Genomic DNA, 23,973 nt, shown 5'->3' with positions numbered 1-23,973 from the left:
GAGCTATATGCCATCTTGTTCGGATGCAAGCGTTTTCACCAGTATGTGTATGGGCGTCAGGTCATCGTGGAAAGCGACCACAAGCCACTAGAATCCATTCTTCGCAAGCCTCTCACTGCAGCTCCTCCAAGGTCGCAACGAATGATTCTCCAGTTGCAGAGATACGATTTCAGCATAATTCACACACCAGGCAGAGACATCCCTCTCGCAGATGCTCTCTCAAGGAAATCACTCCCTGACCCTGATGACAGCCTCAAGGAAGGTATGGATTTGCATGTGCATACAGTGTACCAAAGCCTACCCGTCAGTGACACAAAACTGAAACTGATACAAGAAGAAACAGAAAGGGACCCTCAACTGACACTTCTGAAAAGGACAATTCAAGATGGATGGCCTGAGGAGAAGAAACAATGCCCTCAGCGCATTGCAGAATACTGGAACTATCGTGACGAACTGTCTCACATAAACAACATCCTTTTTAAAGGGGAGAAGATAATAGTGCCAGAGTCACTCCGCCCGGAAATGCTATCCAAAATTCATATAGACCATATGGGAACAGAAAAGTGCAAGCAAAGAGCTCGTGACATAGTGTTCTGGCCAGGGATGAATATACAAATAGAAGACATGGTTGCGAAATGCCCAGTGTGTTTGGAGCACAGACCAGCAAACACCAAGGAGCCCATGATCAGCCACAAGATCCCCAACAGGCCATGGCAAGCAGTTGCTACCGATCTTTTCACCTGGAACAACGACAACTACATTGTTACCGTCGACTACAACAGCAGATATTTTGAGTTGGACAAACTGCACAACACCACTTCGACAACAGTCATACACAAACTCAAAGCATCCTTCGCAAGGCATGGTATTCCTGAACTTGTGATCTCAGACAACGGCCCACAATACGCAAGCAGGGAGTTTGAGGCATTTGCAAATATGTGGGAGTTCAAACACGTAACCTCAAGTCCACACTACCCTCAGAGCAATGGTCTTGAAGAGAAAGCTGTCCACATCGCCAAGACGCTTATGGAAAAGGCCAAAGTTGATCGCAAGGATCCCTATTTGAGTCTACTTGAGTACCGCAATACACCCATTGACAATTTCAAATCACCAGCCCAGCTGCTGATGAGCCGACGCCTGAACTCAATTCTGCCATGCACCTCTCACCAGCTAAAACCAAAAGCGGTAAGCCACAAAGCTACTCATAGCATCAGAGCCTCTCGCAAAAGCTACCAAAAGAAATATCATTATAGAGCCTCAAAGCCACTCTTAGCTCCTTCATCCAGGACAAATGATTCGCTTTCGGGACAATGGACGTTGGAAACCAGCTGTTGTTGTTAGTACAGCAGACAGTGCCAGATCATACAACATCCAAACACCAGACGGAGTTCAACACAGGAGAAATCGTCGCCACTTGATGGACTCTAAGGAAACCGTTTCCACTGGTGACCACTCTGAAGCTCAGCATGCACCGGAAGGGACTAACCATAATTCAAAGTCACCACCTGCTCTCAACTATCGCACTCGTTCTGGCCATGAGGTCAAACCTAGAGTCATTTAGATCTATAACCTTGTCTATGCTTACCCTATGTTTTCAGTCCATTTGTAAAATTGTTTAATGTTGCATTCAGTCCACTTTTACCATTACTATTACTACTATTTGGTTCCATAGTCAGCTTTACCATACAGACTTGGTGTTTCCTCTAAAAGAAGGGGGATGTAATATTCCATGGGAATATGTTGCTGCCTTAATGTTGATGCCTTAATGTTGATCCCATGATGTTGATGCTTTAATGTCGACGATACGTACACTATATAAGCGGTATCATCCAACCGATACTCCACTTCTTCTTATTCTCACTCTGGAATATGCTCTGCCATTAAAGCAAACACCCGTTCTAACGTCCCACTGATCGTTCTTGTACACAGGGTACATTTCTCGAACCGAGAAACATTACACGCGTCTCCCTTCTTTTGTCAGTGTTCCTGACCCAGTATATCAGAGGTCAAAAAGGTCACCGGCCCTTGAAGGGTGATAGTTGATAATTGACAAACTTCACGATAAGATTGACTGGAAGTGAAAAGAACAGCTTTTTAAAAAAAAAAAAAAAAAAGGTAGAAACCCAACATTTGGACCACATGCTGTAGTTCAACCAGACTAAGGGGTTGTTAGATGAACTTTCTAAATGGTACCTACATTTAGTCCTTCTTTGTAAAACTTAAAATCACATGGAAGACTTTTCAAAAGGACTTTTTTCTCTCGAAAAAAAAAAAAAATCAATTGATCGATTTCCACGACTGTACTCCCAGTGTGTGCGAAGAAAAGAAAGACAGAGAGGGCAAACCTGCCCTTCCTCTAGTCTGCCCAACAACCGCCATTCATTTTTAATGTGTAGTCTATGTGACTGTGGTGGCTCCACCCTGCAAGTCACATGCAGGCGAGGTGAACTGAATAAATAATGTTGTCATGTTGTGTCTCCGGGTGTAGAGTCATGAAAATATAACGAAGCGCTGCTTGTAGTCTAAAACCCCGCATACACATAGACAGAGCAATATGCAACAGCGTGGGTGTGGACATTGATGGGGTACCATGGGTATTGAAATATTGATGACCTCGGCAAATATTGAGGTCACTATAGGCATGTATGTGTATAGCAGGGAGTATCTGGAACCCTGATAACATGTGGCATTAAATACATCTCAATGATCAAAATCACCCCTCAAACAAATCCACAAAATATATAATTTTCAAGGCATGAATAAAATAATCTGTGAAAAATTACCCAATATTTAGAGGGAATTCCATATCAAAGAAATGAGCAGGAATGCCATTAATCACTTTGTGTGATGAGCAAGAAATCACATACACACCAGTATTGAGCAAAAATTGGCAGGAATTCAATGCAAAACAGGAAAGAGATGCCAGGGATTATCTTTTACCTTTAAATAAGGCTCTAGAACCCTGAAAGTTTAAGAAACCCCGCCAACCTATAGGGCGCTTCATCGCGTCTTATTGGATTTATACACTCGAAGGCATCTTCTTGTCTATAGTGGGTACTTCCATTGCCCATTAGGAGACCCTCGAGTTGCAGTATCATGTTAGATCTAGACCCTCCATCGTCCCCCAGGGACATATTTCGCAGCCATGGAGCACCGGCGTGGGGGCTCTAACCCTGCCTCCTCAAAGTCCAGCTGTGGAGGGACGGAGGTGGACTTCTCCGAAGACATCATTCATTTCATGGATATCTTTCCTTTTCCTCCATGCTGCTGTTTTTTCGATCTCAGTCTTTCTCCATCCATTACGATCCTTATTCCACCGTTCCCTCTCTCGCCGTCTTTCCCGTTATTGTTCCCCGTCTTTGTTCACTCCTCTTCGTTCCCCGGGATGAAGATGTTGACAGTGGGAAGTGGTTCCAGCTGGCCGCTCTCCACTGCTGGCGCTCACAGAGGTCTAGTTGTCTGTGTACGTGCGCATGTACAGTATGTGTGGGTCGAGGCAATGATCCTTAGAAATTGTCTCACACTGCCTTTTGTCATAGTTATGCTTCATTCCTTGTCACTCTGACCATCGTGTGCGTGTGCGTTTCTCCGACTCTTTAAACATGTATGTGAATGTACTATTATGTTTGTATTATGCATCACCTTGAGGACTGACCGTGTGAACGACCAGTGTGTGCCTGTGCGAGAGAGAGACAGTGCGATAAAAGGAGGGTGAAATGCTGTGTGGGCACTTTATCTTGTGCGTGTGCACGCATGCGTGAGTGTGTCTGTATGTGTGGAACAGTGACACAATGTGTGCTGATTTGATCTTACTCAAAGACCAATGATAGCACCTCTTTAATGTTCATTGACTTTTGTAATAAGGTTTTTTTATCCAAATTCTGTAAGTGTGTGTGTGTGTGTGTGTGTGTGTGTGTGTGTGTGTATTAGACAGAACTACACAGTATGCTGGCGTCTCTTCAAGTAACGAGGTGCATATGTGAACAGTGTGATTTAAAATTAACAAGTCACATGGGTGTCAAATAAAAAATGTGTTGGCATGCAGAAAGTCAAGCCAAAACACACACACAAACACACACACACACACATACATTCACACACGGACACAGCCTGTTTGTTGCTGCAACCAGAGTGATTGCAATCTGCAGTGTTAAGAATTTTTTTTGTCAGACAGCAAATGTCTTTTCACTCCGGCGCTACATTCGCCCCACTTTCGACTAAATCATCTTTACTGGCATTATCTTCCTGCCGTTAACACAGCAGAGCCCAAATCTCCTCAATAAATACCGACTTAAAATCTCTCCAATAACAAACATAGTGAGGTAAGACTGCTGAGCTAATGCCTTTATACATGAATGATTCATATCTAATGTACAAACACTAATTGCCCATCCTTGCCAAAACACACACGTATGTAGATTGAAACGCATACTTCCGACGCGTCTCTGGCTTCAGGCTCGCTGTTAAATGACAATTAGAAGAGCCAAATCCGAGTTATTACAAGACTCCCTGACGAGAATTGAGCTTCAACCACTTAAGGGCTCTTTGGGGGGCTTAGGATGGGCTAACTGGGAGTTTGTACGACAAGAGCAGTGGATTAGCAGTCACGGAAGATTCAACTGCGGCCCACGGGGACCCGAGGAGAACCTGGCGGATGCGAAAAGTGGAAAATGTAGAGAAGTCTTTGCAAAGTCAAGCCATGCTGAAATCTCGGCTCGTGAGAAAATGTAGTTCAATTCGCAAAAACTGCATTGGATTCCTTATGCTTGAAAGGAAAATGATGCGTCCCTTAATGTTTCTTTATATTGATAATAAAGTTTAATTGATTCACGTTTCGCCGTAATAATGTTAAGATTTTTTTCAAAGAAAAAAATTCTGAAACCTTTTAATAAGGCGAAAATGTCTGTATTTTATAATAAATTCTACATATGTATCATGATAAGTGGCAGAAGATGGATACATATATTCAAATTTCTATACATACATATATACACATCTATATGTGTATTTGTTTATGTGTATTTTTGTGGCTTAATGGTTTATCAATTTTTTTTTTAACATTTTTGACTTGTGTCTGCATAGAAAATAAAAAATCTCCCTAAACTTGTATAATTTTGTTGAAATTCAACACAATTTATCTTATTTCATGGTGCTTTCCCTTTTTGAAATTTCTTTTTTTTTTTTACAAGGTATATAATGGAACCTGATTTGTTTTTTGGGGGGTCATTTTGAATGTTTTGGCAACATCTAAATCATTTTGAAAGTCTCTCCATTTTCATTTTAGCACTGAACTGTCAGTTTTTTCATTTCCAATCTTAAATCCGGCACCTGTGATTTTGTTCCGGGGGGGGCTTCATGCATTCTTAATCCATGTCTGATCAACTGTTCATTTCACACCTGTTGGTGTATCTTCCACTAAATAATTGTGTGGGAAATATGCCAAATAGTTTCAAGGTCTGGTGGTTGTCTTAATAACTTGTCTCCTTCCTCACCCGGCTGGGAGCCGCCTCTCCCAACACTTGAAGCCATACATAGATATTCATATTGACTTCTTGTTAATCTTTCATCAAGTTGTATGATCTACAAACTGTATGAAGAATTAAATGGCAAACCACGCGTGGTGACTGTCGCGCATCCGTCCGAGTTCCGTCTGAGTTGGAAGTTTCTGGGCAACGCCCTTTCGGCACGGACAGATGAGCCGACATGCGCGTAAGGGCACACTGTTCTACCGAAAAGAGATCGACCAGCGGTCATTGGGAGTGTGTGGATGCAGTGGGGAGGATGAGGGGGGTTCAAATAAACTGCACAGATGCTGATCTTTTTAAAAGTCAAATCCATGTTTCGCTCAATAATCTCCGCATCAAATACCCCCCGTCGGTCTCACCCAAACCAATCACTGGCGGGTGCAGATGGGGGCTTCCTCCACCCCCCTCAGTCCATGTGTGCAAGTGTGTTGGATTAACACCGTTCCCACCAACACCCATCCCCACACCCACCGCCTTAACCCTTGCCACTCCATTTTTCTGCTTGGAATACAGTGACCTTAACCCAAATATAAGGGATGGGGGTTTGAGTTACCCTGGAGACGGACTTACTGTACCATGGCAATAACAACAAGCCCTGTACTGTATGCACAGTCATGCAGAAGCCCATTTTTAGATTTTACTATCCCAAACATTGGGGTCAGCCAATGCAAAAGACACCCATAGTCTGTAAACAAGGTCGCCCTTATGCACCTACTTTCTCACTGCGCTTGTGAGCGTCAATAGGAGAAAGCTGATAAATATCTAGCCTTAAAACGGCCACATAGACGACTCCATTGTTCTCGTTTGTCAGCTTCCCCTCCACTCCCCATCGCTATCTCTCCCTCCCATCACCTCTTTTCCTCCCTCATGACTGGGGTCATGACTCCCGCTCGAAAACAGGCCACGAGGTAAAATCTTCTCCGGTAGTAGAATCTATTCATGGGCTCCTGTTGTTATTAGAATGCATAATCTGATGATTTGATAGATGTCTTGTAACTAGCAGTTTCTAAATTTTTCTTCATCTGAATATTGAGGATTTCCTCATAGAATCTACCTTGTGGTTCTTTCCGTGGCGATAGACCATCCAGTCCTCTCCGTTGGTGCTGACCTCCAGTTTGAATGTGGAAACATAGTAGGACTTCTGCGTCTCTTTGGAAATGGCCCCCTGTGTTGCGATGCCCGTCAAAACCTTCAGAAACTGGAGGTCAACCTTGTGGGGGGGAAAAAAAAATGGAGCAAATCGTAAATTTTGTTCAACGATTGAAAGTGTGTCCCCTTAATGGGAAAGCGCAGGAGAGAACAGATGGAAACAGAGGGACTGTAGATTCCGGTCTGTCAGGATTTACACCGCAGAAGGGCCAGCCACTGTGTCTATCTGTCAAGCAGACAGTCAGGGATGGGCACCTACTGTAGCCCACTCCTGAGGAGGCCTTGTTTGTGTGTGTGTGTGTGTGTGTGTGTGTGTGTGTGTGTGTGTGTGTGTGTGTGTGTGTAAAGCTAAGAAGGCTGCAGGCAAAGATCAATGGCACGGTGTTTCAGATGCATTCCTGAAAAGCACCTTCATCAATCAAGACTTTCCTCTAAGCGTGCATGTGTGTGTGTGTGAGTGTGTGTGTGTGTGTGTGTGTATGTGTGAATGTGTGAATGCCTATGTGTGAAACCATGTGTGTTTGAGACAGGAAAAGATTGAGTGCACAGAAGCACTTCCTTATCATCAGTTCACAGTTCCCCCATTTCCTTTTAGCGCGTGTGTTCTGGTGGACGTCTTCACTCTATGCAAGATATTGCGGCTAAAATAAAAAAATCTCAACATTGTAAAAATTAAACTAATTTAATTTATTTCTAGTAGATAGTAAGGCTGATACACATTTTTACCTCTTTTTTGGGCCAATTTTTTTTGCTTATTCATTCTGAATTTAATATCAGGATATTAAATTGAATTTTTACATTAACTTTCAATTATTTCAATACTTCCAATTGCCTGTTGCCATGTAGTGAGAAAAATGCCTCTGGTTCAGCCTTGTGATGTGAGACTGCAGTTTTCCGGTCGAAAAAAACAAATATATCTACTGCACCACAGTAAGAGGGGGGACTGACAACGAGTCAATAACCTATAAAGATGGAACCAAACATGCATTTGTTGATGTCTAGAAGCGCAGACATGAGTTATCGGTGACTTCCTTGTATCCCTTTCAAAAAAAAAAAAGGACAAAGAGTATAATTTTCATAGCAGCAATGCAGTTAGAAACCAATTACAAACTCCAAATTGGATGTATTAGCTCACACTCTGTGTTGTTTTGCATCTGTAGAACAGAGCATATTTATCAGCTGTGATGGAGGCAATGAGCAAGATAGATGCTGCATGAATAAGACTTCTATCCAAATAAATGTTTGCCTTGAGGATGCTGATTAGACTCAAGTCAGTGTGCGGCAATTGGTAAGGGGAAAACCAAATTGCGGTTTTTCCTTTGGGAAATCTGTACGGGCTGAAGGTCGGACTGAGGTCAGGAAGAACTGTTTTTTGCGCTTTGTCAGGTGAGCTGGGTTTCGTACAGTAACGCTCCGCCCCTGACCTGAATGTACTCCTTGTTGCTGTCCTCAGAAGGTGTCCAGGCGTTGTCATGGTTATTTAGTCGAGCCTGGCGCGGCAACCAGCGATTGTCATAGAAGGTCGTGGAGGCTGTGATTTGATCGTCGCTTATCTTCCCCGACTCCATGCCCAGCGCCATGCTGCAGTGGAAAGCTGGTAAGACAGAGAGAGAGAGAGAGTATGGCGATGCATGGAAGAGGATTAATGAGAGAATGGAAAGCTCAAGAAAACAAGGAGGAAGGAACTAGAAGACAGAGATGCAGAGTTAAATCCGAATGGGGAAAGGTCAGAGGTAGAGAGAGCAGGGGAGCAGTGGTAACTTTAGGCGGAAGTAATTTCTATTCTACTGGATAATAAAATGGCTCTTTCTCTGAGTAACCCGCGCTTTATAGGGAGGAAATGAAATGGACCGAGAGGGAGTTTTGAGATTAAAACGTCATTACAGTAGCAGTGTTGAAAGAATGGAGAGGGTACGAGGACATTTGAAATGAAGACAGAGAGAGAGAGAGAGAGAGACAGTTTCTTGGTGGAGAAGTGAAACGGACAAAACTGTCATACGTGGGAAACAGAAAAAAGGGTATAAGATACGAAGACACAGTAAAAGTATATCTTGCAACTCACAGTCGCTGACTTTCTTTTGTGTCATGTTGTATCGGGCGGAAAACCCATCTTTGGCCACGGCCATATCGGTGTGGAAAGACAGTGAAAGAAGGCCGGAGGATGACTGGATCTCAGGAGGGATCTTTGTGCCGCAGTACCGGCCAATCAGAGGAGCCACTGTAGCAAACAAAATACATTAGGGATTTAATATGGGTGTTTGGTTAGTAGCTGTTGCTTTACCTGTTTGGGCAGTTACGTAAGAGATGTCTGCTCTTAGAATTAAATAAATAATCAGTGGAAAAAAAAAAAAAATGGTTGGCTAATGAGTCACAGCGTGCCTCCACCTCTACCCTGTCCATCTCTCCATCTGCCATGTGTGTTTCAGCCAGAGCTCACAGGGAGGGGGTTAGAATCCCTGTCTTAATACAAGCTGGACTGGGATCATCCTCACACACACACACACACACACATCAGTGAGGATTACAATAGTCTCAAGAGGGGCTCCCTCGCTAGACACTAAATTCTTCACCCTTCCGTCTTCCCTTATCCCGCTTTCATGCCCGAGGAATCTTCTCACTTGAACTGGGTTACACTTTAATTTCCTCCTAATTCTCAACTTTGAATAGTATACATTTCAGCTATCAAAGCCCCCCAAAAAATTCGAGGCTATAATTGGAAATTTAAATCCACACGGATCACCCCCGCTCCCCCCCCCCGCCCCCCACAACTGAAAATGGAATAATTAGAGCACATCATCAGTTCTCCGCTTCGCGGATAAAAGGGACAAACCGGAAAAGGGCAAGAGGCTGTGAGTGGCGGAAAAGACATCGCTCGTATAGCCAGAGAGGGTTTTCATTGGCGGCGTAGAAAATAACATCACCCCATTGGCGGTCGTTATCAAAGACCCCCCCCCCCCCCATAACATCCTCAAATGCTTTTTTTACCGCTTCTGATCGACTGATAGGCCAGGTTGGTAAAACTCTACCCCTCCTATTGGATGCGGACAGATAGCGATCACGGCCTTCACTCTCACTCGCCTGAGGAAGGAAGGAAGCCGAAGGTGATAAGGAGGCAAGACGGGGGGGAGGATAGGAAGGGGCTGATATTATAGAAAGGGAAGAGGGGCATAGGGAAGGGCTGCTCCTTGGGGGTATCACAGCACTTTCAGTTTCCAAGGGGGAAATAATATTTCCTCTATGTGATTTAAAAAAATATAAGGAAAGCCAACGAGCACTGGCTTCCACCAAAACTGAATTATAATGGAACCCTTACTTACGAGTACTTAAAGTTTTCTGAGATGCAAGCCATCCTTCAGTGGATTTCTTGGCACTGCGATACAAGCGTTTGAAATCAGCGCGGCTGCTGCTGTCCGTGAAGTCGGACGCGCCGCCAGTAAGTAGCCCGGCGAGAATCGTGAAAAACACGAGCGAGGTGGGCTGCGCTGTGGACATGGCCATGAAGCGACGGAGAGCATCGGTGAAAAGGCACGAAGCATTTATGGGGGATTTGGTGCAGCAGACAGCAGGGACGTCAACAGGCATGGTATCAGAAGAGTCACTCAAAGCCAGTTTGGTTTGGTCATTTTAAAAAAGAGGATTGGCAATGACTGTAGCTAAATTAAGTTGAGCGATAAAGTGCAGCATTGTGAACAAGTTACATTTAGCAGTACGCTGTAGCACTAAGCGTATATCGAGTAATACTGGGCTTACACCTTAGGATTTGCACAGTTGCAGACTTGAAACTGAAAGGCGGAAAGAAAATCTTAAGAGTCTTACACAAGTCGCAGCGCAGTGCTGTAAGACTCTTACGGGGTGGTAATCTTAGTCTAAGAGCAGTCGTAGATCAGTTTTTTCCTAGTCTTTAGCTTATGACAATATCAAACATGTGTGATATTATTGCAAGTCTTCCAGTCTTGACTATGATGCGACACAATTATAAACCAAAAGATGAGCTCCAACAAAACCGGAAAAAGGAAACCCGGCAGACAAACAATCGCCAGAGCGGTATTGGTAGAAAAGACGCCATTTCTTTGTGCTATGGATGATCGGGATCTGCCCGATCAGTATGGAACATCCAGGAAGAGGAGTGAATGATGAAGCTGTGGGCAGGACAGCCCAGCTTGTACGATGTCAACGCTCCAACGTATCACAACCAAGTAGAGAAGGAAAAGCAATGGACTGAAATAGCAGAGGCTCTGAAAATACCCGTTGAAATCATTGCGTGGTTAAAAAAAAAATTGCTGAAAGAATCTATTTGTAGTTGTAATGACCCTGTGAGATTCACAGTCCTGGTAAAATCTTAGTCTGAGCCTGCTCTCTAAAGCCCTAAAAACTAGTCTTTAGATGTGAGATGATAGTTTACGCAAGTCTTTTCCAAATCTTTTCAGAGTGGGTGGCATAAGTTAAGTGACAGAGCGCAAAATGAAAAACTCCCAACATCCAATGCCACTGTCGATTTTTTGTCCAATCTTCAAGCTAAATACACTAAATAAAATCTGTTTATTTCTATACATTCTCTAAAATTATGTATTATTATTTTTTATACATTATTTGATACTTATAAAGTACATTTTTCATATTTTAACACACCTAACAGAAAAAAATAGTGTGTTTTTTGGGGCGCCGGCAACAGATTAACAGCCTCTCAATTCATTTTGATGAGCAAAATGCGTTACGGAACAAATTAAACTCATATGTCAAGGTTCCACTGTACTCACATTCGTGTTTAACTTTCTATCTAAACCATTGTTCCCGATACGTGCGCACGTGTGTTTTCACCTTGTGGCAGGCCGTCCCACACGTCCAGCCAGTCGTACTTGCAGTCACCTTCCCCCACAAGCAACGGGTCGTTCTCCAGGTCAAAGGTCAGGAACGTGAGGGTGATGTCCATGTAGGGCGGGGCGATGATCATGTAGGAGCACTCCAGATTGTGGGGGTATTTATCCGGGAAGCCCGGCGACTCGATCATGCCGGAGCTGCTCGTGAAGTTGCGGAAGCAGAATTCTGACCCTGCGAGGATGGAAGAAGAGGCTATTTAGAAGTGGAGAGGTAATCGGTCACATAAAGTGAAGATATGAGTAAACACAATCGATCAAATAATGATATCTCATCTGACTTGTAGAGGGTGTTCCAGAGAGTCATTCGTCACTGACAAAAGACTGGAATATACGCTGCACGAAGTGACTCACACACACACACACACACACACAAAACGTTAGACTGCTCCAGTATTGAGAAGTCCTCTGTGTTCAAAGCTAATAAATGTGTAAAAATGACAGAAACTGAGAACAAGCTATGTGTTACGTCATAAAGGATTGGCTTAAAATTGTCTTATATGTAAGGTTTAATAAAACAAAATATTCGATTTGCTGTGATTTTATACTCCCATTTGGGCCAGGTCTGAGAGAGAGAGAGCGAGAGAGAGAGAGAGAGAGAGAGAGAAGAGAGGCTTGGCCAATTCTCTACTTTGTATATTCAGAAATCAATATTCTTATATTTTCTTCCTCCCAGTGTTCCACTTAGTGGTCTGCACACTCAAAAACATCCCAAAATGTTGTGTAATGGTTCTAACCGAGCCCAGTGCAGCGGCTCTTCATTAACCATGTAGATGTATGCACCCCGGGTGGCTCACCTTGAGCGTGGGCAGCTGTGTGGCTCAGATCATCTACCCATCAGCCACTGCTCCACAGCCCGTCGGGGAGCCTGAGTCACGGCTGAGTGTTCATGGACCGACATGTCAGGGAGGGTGGGAGGAGGCTGGCGGTCATACGTCTCAGCAAACTGACCCCCCCCTCTTGGTTCTCTAAATTTATATGTTGACCATAAACAGCTTGGCCTGTTTAGTCGTATTTATTTTCACTATCTAGCATTATATGCCTATTAGGGGGGCGAAAGAGATAAATCTTAATGTGAAAGCGCTGCCTTTTCATTCGGGTCGGTGTTTGTGGCATTAGAAAATTAGCCGATGGCCCTCTTTGTCACCATATCATTTATAAGATTCACACATTTCATACTTGAAATGGTTCAGAGGAGATCATTCATTCAATTACGTCTTTCATTCGCTCAACCTCTCACGACTGCCAAGCATACAAGCAAACATCCCGTTTGCTAAATGTTTTCCCATCGCTTTCGAGAGCAGGCAGGGAGGGTTATGTTCGGGGAGAGGGGCGTGGGGGGACTCCCGGTGTCTTTCAGACCTGGCAAGTCTGAGCCGCATCTGGTCAACAGTGAAAAGAGAACTGCAAGCCTGACGTTTTGATATGTGGCAGATACTGATTCATAAAAACTGTGTAAGGAGAGCAGACGTACTAATAGCACATTCCTCCAGCAGCATTCCTTTGAGGCACCAGTCCTTATTATCAGGCGGCCCTATAAAAGCTGAGGGGTGGGCTGGGGTGGGGGGGGGGCTGTTCTGGCTCTCCCCTGTCTACACTTGATAATGGCAGAGAACTGACCCCAATCAAATTGGAGGCAAAAGGAAAAAAAAAGAAACTCTGAGACACTTGTCGTGTTTTTCTTGCAGTTTTCTGCAAATTACCACCCCTTCTGTGTTCTCTGTATTGAAAATGATCCTAAATTGTAGTATTTTTTTTTTTTTTATCACTGCGTGTAATAACTTCTCCACAAGTACTTTGTAACCTGTAACTTGCTTTCCCACTGTAGGAACTCAGGCTGTTTTTCTGGTGTATTTGGGAAAGCATAGGAACAAGGACCTCAGTTCCCAGAACCATTTCAGCTCCTACTCCGAGGCGGCGTCTTCTTACAGTTCCATCTTGAACTGAACTCGTATGACGTAGGTGCTTGGTGATTGGTGGAACTCATAAGCCACGGGTATTGCAAGATACTCTATACGGAACGCCATTTTTAAAAATGAACATGGTCACTGGCCAGCTGTTGCCCATGAAAAAAATGACAGTACCAGCCATATCGCCACCACGCTGGTCATGAACGCAGTAGCAACTTCGCTCTCATATTTGTTGTTCCTAGAACCGTTCTGTCCGTCTTAATTCACATGCATTTGCAAATCACGCATGATTGCCGCACCTTACTGATGGTAACCTCGCATCTTGTCTCCACTCTCGCGTGCACTTCAACATCAAATGACAAATCACTTTCCATCCCAGAGGCCGTTGCATGCTGGGATCTGATGGTCATTTCCTCCATCCTCTTGACTCGCTGGGTGTTGTGCGTGTTTCGGCGCAGAATGTGACTGACGGGTTTAAATACAGGCGAACACGTAGGCGAGAAAATATCAACACGCGTGTGATTGTGACGTGCTTGTGAGAAGACTCGGTATTTATGAATCACATGGCATGCGACTGTGTGCCTTCGCAGTCGGCCCTATTTAAATGTCTGTCTGTTACGGAGGACCTCACACATGGTTTTAGCTGCCGGCATATTTGTCTCTCAGTATGTGTCTCCTGTGTGTCTGAAGGTGAGGGTCTGTGTGTGACAGCTTCCCAGTATGTGTGAGACACACTAACACACTGGCCTGGTTTCTTACTAGGTCACAATTTAACAGCGTGGAGTGTCCCCCACTTGAAAACTTAAGATATATGCACAGCTTGATGCCATCGCCTCAAAACACGCTGGTCTGTCTTCAGACAGACGCACTTTCGACTCTGCCACGCGCCAGCGGTGTGTGCATGGATGACTACGCTGTCTGTGTGTGCGTCGCAGGGGGTTCCGTATGCATGAGTACCTCCTCTTTTCGTTAGCGCTCATTAGTTCACAGTATATGAACACGCCAAAAACAAGTCTCTATTCGTACCTCCCTCTGTCACCTTTTGGCTCATCTCAATCACACGCACGCACACTTTTGATATGCCGGTTGGTGCTTGCATCGCCCTATGAGCTGTCATCTGTCAGGAGCTGGCTTCCGGCGAAAAAGGGGGAAGTCGTGATGTAAATGTATGTCTGTATGGGTGTGAGGGGGCGGGGTGAGAGGGTGAGTTGCTGGGCAGAAAAAAAAACATACAGAAGTAGCTATTGTAGTAGCAGCTCCTCTTGTACTATTGGGGAACCCCTTCGCCTGCTGCTTTTCCTCTCCACCCATAGCTCATACCCACTCCTCGCCATAATAATGTGTGAGGTCGGTGTTTACGCGTCCTTATTTAATTAACTGACGTCTTTTCTTCCCATCCTCTGCGCCACGTAACCCCCTGCCGAGGGCACACCTCTCGGGGCACATCAAACCGTCATCGCTCTCTCGGCTCGATAACCGCCCCTCTCCGTCTGACATACAAGGACGGGCTGGCAGAGATCTCTTGAATAACTCTGCCGGAGCACAATTCGAGCACTTTGATGAAAAAAAAAATCCCTTTCATGGCATCTGAGCAGCGGTGTGAATGCAAGTCTGAGGAGGCATGGAGACTCTACAATAGCATTGTGAACTACAAAAATAAAGAGCATTCTTGCTATGCTGAGGCATGACCCTTTTTTTATACCCAGTGTCTGTGGCCACTTTGTATGTTGTAAAACGCTCTGCGAAAGTAACGGCTCACGTTTGTGTAATTCTCCCGGAACGCAGCCTTCATCCAGTGCCTTTTTTAACGGAAAATGGCACACCAATGCCAGAATCCTATTTACAAGCAGTCTGTGCCTGATTCAAATGATTTGTTCTATTACTGTTTCCTTTTCTTTTATCCCTTATCAGTCCTAAATATTCCTTGCAGTCATCCACTTTATTATATCACGATTTTAATTTGTCTCCGCCGTCGATCGCTCAAGTGTTACCCTGGAAGAGGGAGTAAACATGACAGTAACAGATGCAAGGGTCAGACTCCAATCATTGCAATCGCGTCAGAAATACACACACGGCCAAAGTTACGACTGCCACTTGGGTGGGGGGTCTCGCCTCCGGCTACAGTCCTGCTGCGACTGTGCAGATGCCGTGGCAGCGGTCACCGGCGGTCACAGAGGAGACTTGATGGCCTCGAGAGCTCCCCGGCTTGGTCTTTCCTTGGGATTGGTCACAGTGTTATCTGCCTCTACTGTGCTAGTGGTGGGCTTTGGGGGGAACTGGGAAAAAACGGTGCCTTTGCTGGCAAGTCTTCCCCCTGTAGCCGTGGTAACAACGTCAGATGCACGTGACTGTGTGTAAATGAAAGTGTATGAGGGATGGATGGGTGCACGGGGGTGGTAGTTCGGGTTGAATAAAGGGTTAAGCACGCATGAGTGGGAACAAAGTAGGCCACAACAATAAGAGGGGAGGTGGATGGGAGTAATGCACTATACGGCAGGATTAAGGCATACGTATTTGTGGATGATGGGGGATGAAGGAGTGATTGAAGGGGGTTCCTTTGGAGAGATGTTGTTCAGGGGTAATTTCTCAGCTCTAAGGCCCTTGGGCAGAATATTGGAGGGGTGGATGGGTAGTAGAAGAACGGATGCAAGTCAGAGGTTGGCTGCCTCTCCTCCTGCTGAAAATAATTAGCTTTTCCTGCACTGTACCCCCTATTATACACATGCACACACACACACACACACACACACACACACACACACACACACACATGTTGAGACAAACAGATTGCCTGTCCAACCCAAAAACCCCTAGAGTAGTAACAGACACAGCTTATGTAATAAGGTTGAATGAGCAAAAAAACAAAAACAAGCTAATCATTAGATTTGGGTCCTGAAATCAGGCCAAGAATTGCCTTTCCGGCTGTCTCTCCAACACACGTGCAGTGGCGTGCGCACGCACACATGCGCGCACGCGCACACTCACACACACACACACACACACACACACAGACAAGCTGCCCAAACCAGACACCCTGTCTAAGCGCTAGACAGTATGGTGGGGTCAGCCTCTGAGATCTACTCTCAGAGGAAGTCGAACAGAAGCAAGCAAGCGTGTGCACACGCACATACACACACACTTCTTATCTTCACTACTGTACTACAGTAGGACACACCCTTTAAAAACAAACGGGCACCCATAAACATAGATGCGCAGATCCATGGACTGTAGATACGCTACTGGCGCTGGAGGATTTATCAATATACGGCAAATATCATACTTCATAAATGTGGTACCATATTAGGGAATTTATATGACCTTACCCAGAGATCATGATGTAACACTTAATGTGTATTTAATTAAAAAAAAAAAGAAAATTAAAACAAGTGCAATTATGGTGCTGCTTTATGCAGGGATCAAAAATTATTTATCGTGGCAGTCTATCTAGCACATGATTCAAGGATTCAAAAGCTTTTTTGTCAATCTTAAGTGTCCTGTACGCACACATTAGATGTTTTGGAGAGAAGGTCAGAGATGCCAAACTGGGATGGTTCGGTAATGTACAAAGGAGGGATAGTGAATATATTGGTAGATGGATGCTGGAATTGGAGCCAAGCAGGAGGTTTCAAGGAAGACCAAGGAGAAGATTTATGGAAATAGTTGGTAGTTGGTATGAAAGAGGAGGATACAGAGAATAGGGTTAGATGGAGGGTTAGATTCCATACTCAAGCAAAAACGATGATCCAAATCAATACTGAAAGGGAGTGCCCAAAATGAAAAGGTTTTTCAAACCCTGTCCTGCACTTGATCCAAAATATTCAGAATTCCATGCATCAGGTAACAGTTATACTCAAAAGCACTCATAACACAACACTCATGCACGGCGTCTAATGGTTGTGTTGTGTTGTACACACATTATATTAGCACATCAGCTGGGATCTATGTGTTCCCTGTCAGAAGTAGTTTGGGCCCGCTAATGTAAAACAAACAAACATGATGAGGGAGAATGCATCCGGTGCAAATGCAGTAATTACCACATGGCCTCAATCATGCATACAATTTCACTATTCCTTTCTGGTTTAGTCTCTTGTCACCCCAATCATTTTCCCACTGTGTCTGTTTGTCTCCCTTTACCCTGCTCTCTTTCTCACACACACACACACACACACACACACACACACACACACACACACACACACACACACACACACACACACACACACACACACACACACACACACACACACACACACACACACACACACACACACACACACACACACACACACACACGCATCTGTCATTCCGCCTCCACACACATACATACAGAATCTCACATAACAAGCTGAGTGGAACCACCCACACATGCAGCAGGCAGACACCTACATCTGCTCACACACTGGCACAATCTCTTATACCCCCTAAATTTACACCAGGATCCTGTTAAAGCCATGGCAACTGCATCCCTCCTCCTCCAACCATATAGCGATACATATAGGTGTGTGTGTGTGTGTGTGTGTGCCTGTGTGTGAATGATGTTATCTCCATCATTACACCATCTTTGCAGGGAGAAGATGTGGCAACAGTGCGGAACATCAAATCTGGGTCACATCGTTGTGAAATACAAAAAAAATCTTTTCAAAAGAGAAGGGGTGGTTCCACGTTTTTTTTTTTAAAGGAAGAATGTGTGATTCTTAATTTCGAATTTCACCTGTTTGAAATGGGTATTTAAGAGAACACCCCGAGATACATTCAGAGAGCTGACAGCCAGCGTATAAATGAATGGTGGGGTACCGACAAGCTGGCTAAAGACAATCAGCTGGTAACTCACTGGAGTATAAATCTTTCAGCTGCCTTAAGGTCATACGACCATTCCACCTCTCCTACACACACACACACACACCATCAAAGCAAATATACACCCCCTCTGCAACCGCACCTGCTGAAGTGCACAAGTTGAAGTGTACTTCAGCAGCCTCGAGAAAATTCCATTCCAGTATACACTCACCCTCATCAATCCTCTCACATCCACCTTTACCCATAAAACGTAACCTTTGGTCCAACGACCCGAGAGTTCTCCACATCACTGCCCGCCTCCTCAGAACCTCTAATACGGACACCGCGGTGCTCATTATCCGGAATAGGAAGTGGATTCTGCTCCAATTAAATTCTTCGCATGCTTTCTGGTGGCCTTAAAGTTGTTTACGAAAGCATTTTTTTGCTGTGCTGTTTTTAGCCTTGTTTACATGCCCAGCTGCTTCTGGCAATGCAAATAGTTACAGGCGCGTGGAAGTGCAGGGGTGACTGATCCCACATTTCGGGGCCATTTCTGCTGAGCAATGGTGTGGCACGGCGTGAGCAGCACATTTGGAGAGAAATAATTTTGAAAAGAAATGTAGAGTTTCCGGCAGTGGCTGAATACTATGATTTTTGTCAGATTTAATCTCCAAAATAATCATAATGACTCAAATATCAATCAGTCAATCAAAGTGTAGGAAGAGCAATTGGATTCAGAAATGGCATTCATGTCACAAAATCTAATCAAATACTCAGGTTTAATTATTTTTCAATTAAAATAATTAATGCAATATAAAGAGCCTTCTCATCTGTTTCACAAACACTTTTATTGGAGAACGGAGTCCAATACCGTTCATTCGTAACTAATTATATGGCCAACATCAAGACCGACGCATGTGCCGAGCTCGTCTCCCAGGCTGGGATTGAGACCAATCAATGATCTTTGGATAGATTACAATCAGCTTCATTGAACATCAAGTGAAGCCTGAGTGATGCATTTTGTACCCAAGCTGTTTGTATAGATCGCAAACAGGGCGGCACATTTGGCAAAAAAATGTTGGCTATGTGAAAATAGTTGTAATGTTTGGAATGAAGATAACACGTTGAGCGCACAAGAGTGGAATTTGCACTCTGTATCAGTCCATCTATTTTTCCAATTACTTGAAATGAATAAATAATTCATTGCCCAAAATCTGATGAATGAATAATGCACAATTAACTCACCTGTTTTGAAGATCTCGTAGCGAAGAGAGAAGCCCGCCCCCTGGTGGGCGTAGTCCGAAACAAATCTGATTTGGAGGGAGGGGCCAGACGAGATTATCGGCGCCGGAGCGATGTTGCTGCAGTGCCGACCCAAAACGTCGGCATTTTCCGAAGTTCCGTCGCGGATCTCGATAAAGTCGTACCTGGAAAACAAGGAAAGAAGTTCCTGTTGTATTGAAATGTTTTCTCTCTTTGTTTTTAACAACAAAACCCTCTTAAAAAGGTATCCTTACTTTTAATTTAACAGAGAACTTAATATTGAGTTTAATACAGCTGGAAGGTATTAAGGGAGGTTAAGGGATGAAAGAGTGAAGCAGGGTGAAGATAAACATAGAAAGATATGTTGTGGGGTTACGCAACGGACTGGGGTAATAAAAACCAGACAGGTGTGTGGACGTACCATGAGGTCATCTGCAAGAAAGAACACAAGGGTGTTTTCTGGTGAAGAAGCGACCCAACGTTCAGGGTCACACGATAAGGTTCAGACACAGAAACTAGACAAAGTAGCGGGAAATTGACTTCATACTTAAACTTCCACGTGCTTGAGCTCTCAAGTCATCATGACCTTTGACCGGCGGCCCGACCCTGAACAATAAAAGCAAATTCCTAAGTGTCGGGTCAGTGTGTGTATGCATGCACATATAAGTGTATGTATACATACACATATAAGTGTATGTGTGAGAGAGAGAGAGAGATAGGCAGGGCCCACCTGGCTGATCCAGAATTAGCTTGCTCTATATGAGAGAGTGTGTGATTCCGGCAGCATGAGTGAGACACAGGTGGTATCGCAGATTTAACTGCCAGTAGATGAATTTTCAATTCCTCCCTTTTTTTGAACAGCAGGCTATTATAGTCTCCTATATAGTCACATATCTGTCTGCAGTTCCATTTGACTTTGGAACACGTGGTACTCCTCCCTGTTGCTGGGGCCACGTTTCAGTTTTTATCCAAGGAGCAAATTAGATTTAAAAAAAAGAAATTAGGATTATAGAATTAAAACCTCAGAAATATCAAGTGCCTTGCGTTTCTGTCTTTGTGTGTGAAGACGAGGGCTGAATGTTTTTATTGTCCCACAAAGCAAAGCCATCTGGTTCTAAATATGCAGTTTTCTGGGAAAAGCTCGACGTTTACCAAAACACAATGCTGTAAGGCTCTGGAACGGAGTGTACAGCGCAAACTATAATTTTCTATTAAACACAATGTTGATGCATTAGCTTCAGTTCTGTTGATATGATTAAGAGGGCTGAGAATTACGGTGAACCGCATGGCATAAAAGTAATAATTTGAGGTTGTTGAGGACTTAGAAGAAGTACAGAAAAAACCTGTTTGGGCCACAGCTGTGCTTATTTATGCTGTAAAAAAAAATCTTACTTAGCGTGTGTGTTTGTGTGTGTGTGTGTGTGTGTGTGTGTGTGTGTGTGTGTGGTGGGACAGTTTGCACCCGCGCGTATCCGATTTCCCATCAATAGATGTCGTAATACGCAATTGGACATAACCGATCTTGAAAATATATAGGCTTCTGTCTCTTTGTTACTAATGTTTTGATTCCTGGCCTCACAGAGCCCCCCCCCCCCCCCCACACACACGCGCGCACATACACACACACAATCACACTTGTCTCAATTAGTTCATATGATGAAGCCCTCAAAAGACAACAGGGCGTCCTCTCACTAATTACTGTCACAGGCTGTTTGATTCTGATAAACACCGCAGACAGCTCCGGGTCTCAGACACGTCTAGACTTTGTCTTCGACCATCCTGGAAAGACATAAGAGGCATCATTGAAACCGGTGGGTACAGTAGTTCTCTAATATCCCCAACGCTGATAAAAGCCAATAATTTAATAATATCTTTACGGATCAAAACACCAACACATATAAATGTGTTGGGGAGGGGCTACATTCTAGAAATGATAAATAAATGCCCCATTTGCAATTTGCCACATTTCCACAACGTCAAAGACCACTAATGTATTCCAACTAGCAGTATCTCAACAGCAACCAAACACTTTAACAATTACATTTCAGTGTTTTTTTTAAATCGTGGGTATATAGTAATGAAAAAAAAATTCAGCCGTTGATACTCTTGACATTCTTTTTTTTCCTCGTACCGGGAAAAAAAAAAATCTCAGCGCGGAGGTTAAAGACGCTGTAACTTCACATTTCACGGGGTCTTAAATGTACATGATAACTGAGTCAACGGCATCAGCCGGAAAGCAGACCTGAAGAGCTCTTACTGTATTGAATAAATAAATTTGAAAAAAGCACTCGTCCCATTTTCTCATTCATGGTTATAATCTTGCATCCTACAGAGGTGATCGTAATGGCTTTGGTGGTGAGCTCCCTCGGTGAGCCTGTAAGAGCTGCGGCTATCCCCGAGCACACCTACTTAGGGCTGTAACTGACACAGGCTTGGGGAAAACACACTCAAAACATACACCCAGCAAACAAGTACACAAATAGACCTACATGCTTCACATAAGCCGTAGACCAGCACATGCGCGTACGCCAGTGCATTCCCGTCGCAGTTTCGCCAACACTATGGATAAAAGGCCTGCGAAAGAGCTGAGAGCCTAATTAGGTTTTAATTGATTTTGGAGTGGGTCTCTATCTTTCTTTTTCTCTCCCTCTCTCGGTCTCACTCTCTCCTGTCATGGATTAGCGTCAGTGAGCGAGTGTTCCTCAGATGTGATTATTGACCTGTTCGCTCAGCCACTCCCCAGGCTCTGATGAATACATGCATGAGGGCCTGACGCGTGAGAGCCCTCTGTCCGTCTCTTTCAAACACACACACACTTGAACGCATTCCAGGACATTGTGCATACACATAAATCATTTGCACACACACATGCGCTTGAAGATGGGCATTAGCATCGCATACTCCATCTAACATGTGTGTGCACACACACACATAGTCACCAGATCCCATTAGGAGATGTCCCCCCCCGCCCCCCCATCAATGTCTGACACCATCAATTCCCCATTCCCTGTTCCTTGTCTGTCTGAGAGTCAGACCCCCTCCCCCCCCAAGACTGGAGGGAGTTGGATGAGAGAGTTTAGGAAAACAAACACCTTCCAGGGCCAGTAATTCCGCACTGGTCCAGACATGTCCCCTCTTCCTCTGCTCTCATATATCACTCCGCCATTCTGTCAAAACTACTAATTGCCTCTCACACCTTTTGCTGTTTGTTGGGGACCACGGATGCTTCCTGGAGGCATCAGCATCTCAGCACAGATATGCACATCTGCAAACACTGTGTGTGTGTGTGTGTTTGTGTGTTCATGTTCGTTAACATACTTGTGTGACATTGATGAAACTGCTCATCTTGAACTAACATCTATTTCGTCTAAATCAGGTTTACTTCCTCTCATTTAACCAACACTGTCCAGACACACATTTTCGATATCGTCTTTCATCGCAATTTGTTTAAAAGAAATAATTTCTAAATTACGCCAGAGACGAGCATTGAATTTGTGAATTTGCAGTTGCGTCAAGCTCCTCTGATTCACACAGATAGAGAAGCTGCAGCATTTTCCGGATATCAGTGATTTTGGCTTCGCTTTAACACCAGAGGCTTGGTGTCTAAATGATCTTCCTCTCTGCCTAATTGCATGTGTGTGTTTGCCCCCCCGGTTTTCCAAATTTGGATAACTGAAACCCAAAGAATTATATTCTGGCAAACAAAGAACTGTTGTCCTCTTGCACTCTGTGACTGTGAGATGCACAGAAGCAGACATGAGAGGAGTGGATTCACAGTAGACACATACCTAATTTTTACATCACACACACACACACACACAAAACTTACACCCCGCCCACCCTCGAAGGGGACTCTAATAAACCATAAGTGCCTCTGAAATATTAACTAGATGCTGGGAGCAAAGTCCCTGCAGATCTGCAGTGCCTGCCATCTTCAATCTAGCCCAAAACAAATAGCCCTCCTCTTCCTGGTCTTCCTCGTGCCTCTGCTCCCCTCTGCGCTGTCCATCACCGGTCCGTACTTACAGCTGACCGGGGGCCAAACCGCTGACCACAGACAGTCTGGGCTCGGCCCCAGACCCTCGGGCGCGGCGATCGATTGGAGGCATCAGACTACGGCGGCTGTTCGAGCTGCAGCTGTGACCCAGCGGCTCCAGCTGGATGCATTTTAATGGACCACCATCTACCTGCATACGCCGCGGAGCTCCCTACCCCTGCTTCCTTTTTTTATCCAGATCTCACCGGAGATCCTGTTTTTTTTTTCTTTTTTTAAATCTTAAACAGCAGGGAAGAACTGACACATCGGTACCCTAATCTTTTTAACAGATAGCTTATATGCTTCCGTCTCCGATGAGCAGGAGTAATCAATAAATAAAAACACTTCTGAGAATGGCGGATACTTCTGGTTTATACGCTTTCTTTTTATCATTTTTTTTCCCCATCACCGACAAAAATATGTTATCGACAGATCTATGA

The 23,973-nt window shown here is 44.4% G+C and overlaps 1 protein-coding gene across 5 annotated transcripts in view; it reads right to left on the bottom strand.

The window, feature by feature from the left end:
* The window catches only part of nrp2a (neuropilin 2a), a 69,526-nt gene that overhangs the window by 32,840 nt on the left and 12,713 nt on the right, over window positions 1–23,973 (bottom strand). For all 5 annotated transcript variants that reach the window (XM_086148147.1, XM_086148143.1, XM_086148144.1 and 2 more), the window contains exons 3-7: window positions 19,480–19,661; window positions 11,493–11,723; window positions 8,737–8,892; window positions 8,099–8,268; window positions 6,580–6,735 (exon numbers count right to left, since the gene is read on the bottom strand). In XM_086148147.1, coding sequence (XP_086004273.1) covers window positions 6,580–6,735; window positions 8,099–8,268; window positions 8,737–8,892; window positions 11,493–11,723; window positions 19,480–19,661 — 895 coding nt within the window. The remainder of the gene's footprint in view (window positions 1–6,579; window positions 6,736–8,098; window positions 8,269–8,736; window positions 8,893–11,492; window positions 11,724–19,479; window positions 19,662–23,973) is intronic.

This window comes from Fistularia commersonii, chromosome 6 (assembly GCF_037954325.1).
Source record: "Fistularia commersonii isolate RoL2024-O1a breed Wild chromosome 6, RoL_Fcom_v1.0, whole genome shotgun sequence".
Taxonomy (NCBI): Eukaryota; Metazoa; Chordata; class Actinopteri; order Syngnathiformes; family Fistulariidae; genus Fistularia; species Fistularia commersonii.
Note: the sequence above shows the minus strand (reverse complement) of the source record. Positions and strands in the feature narration are given on the sequence as shown.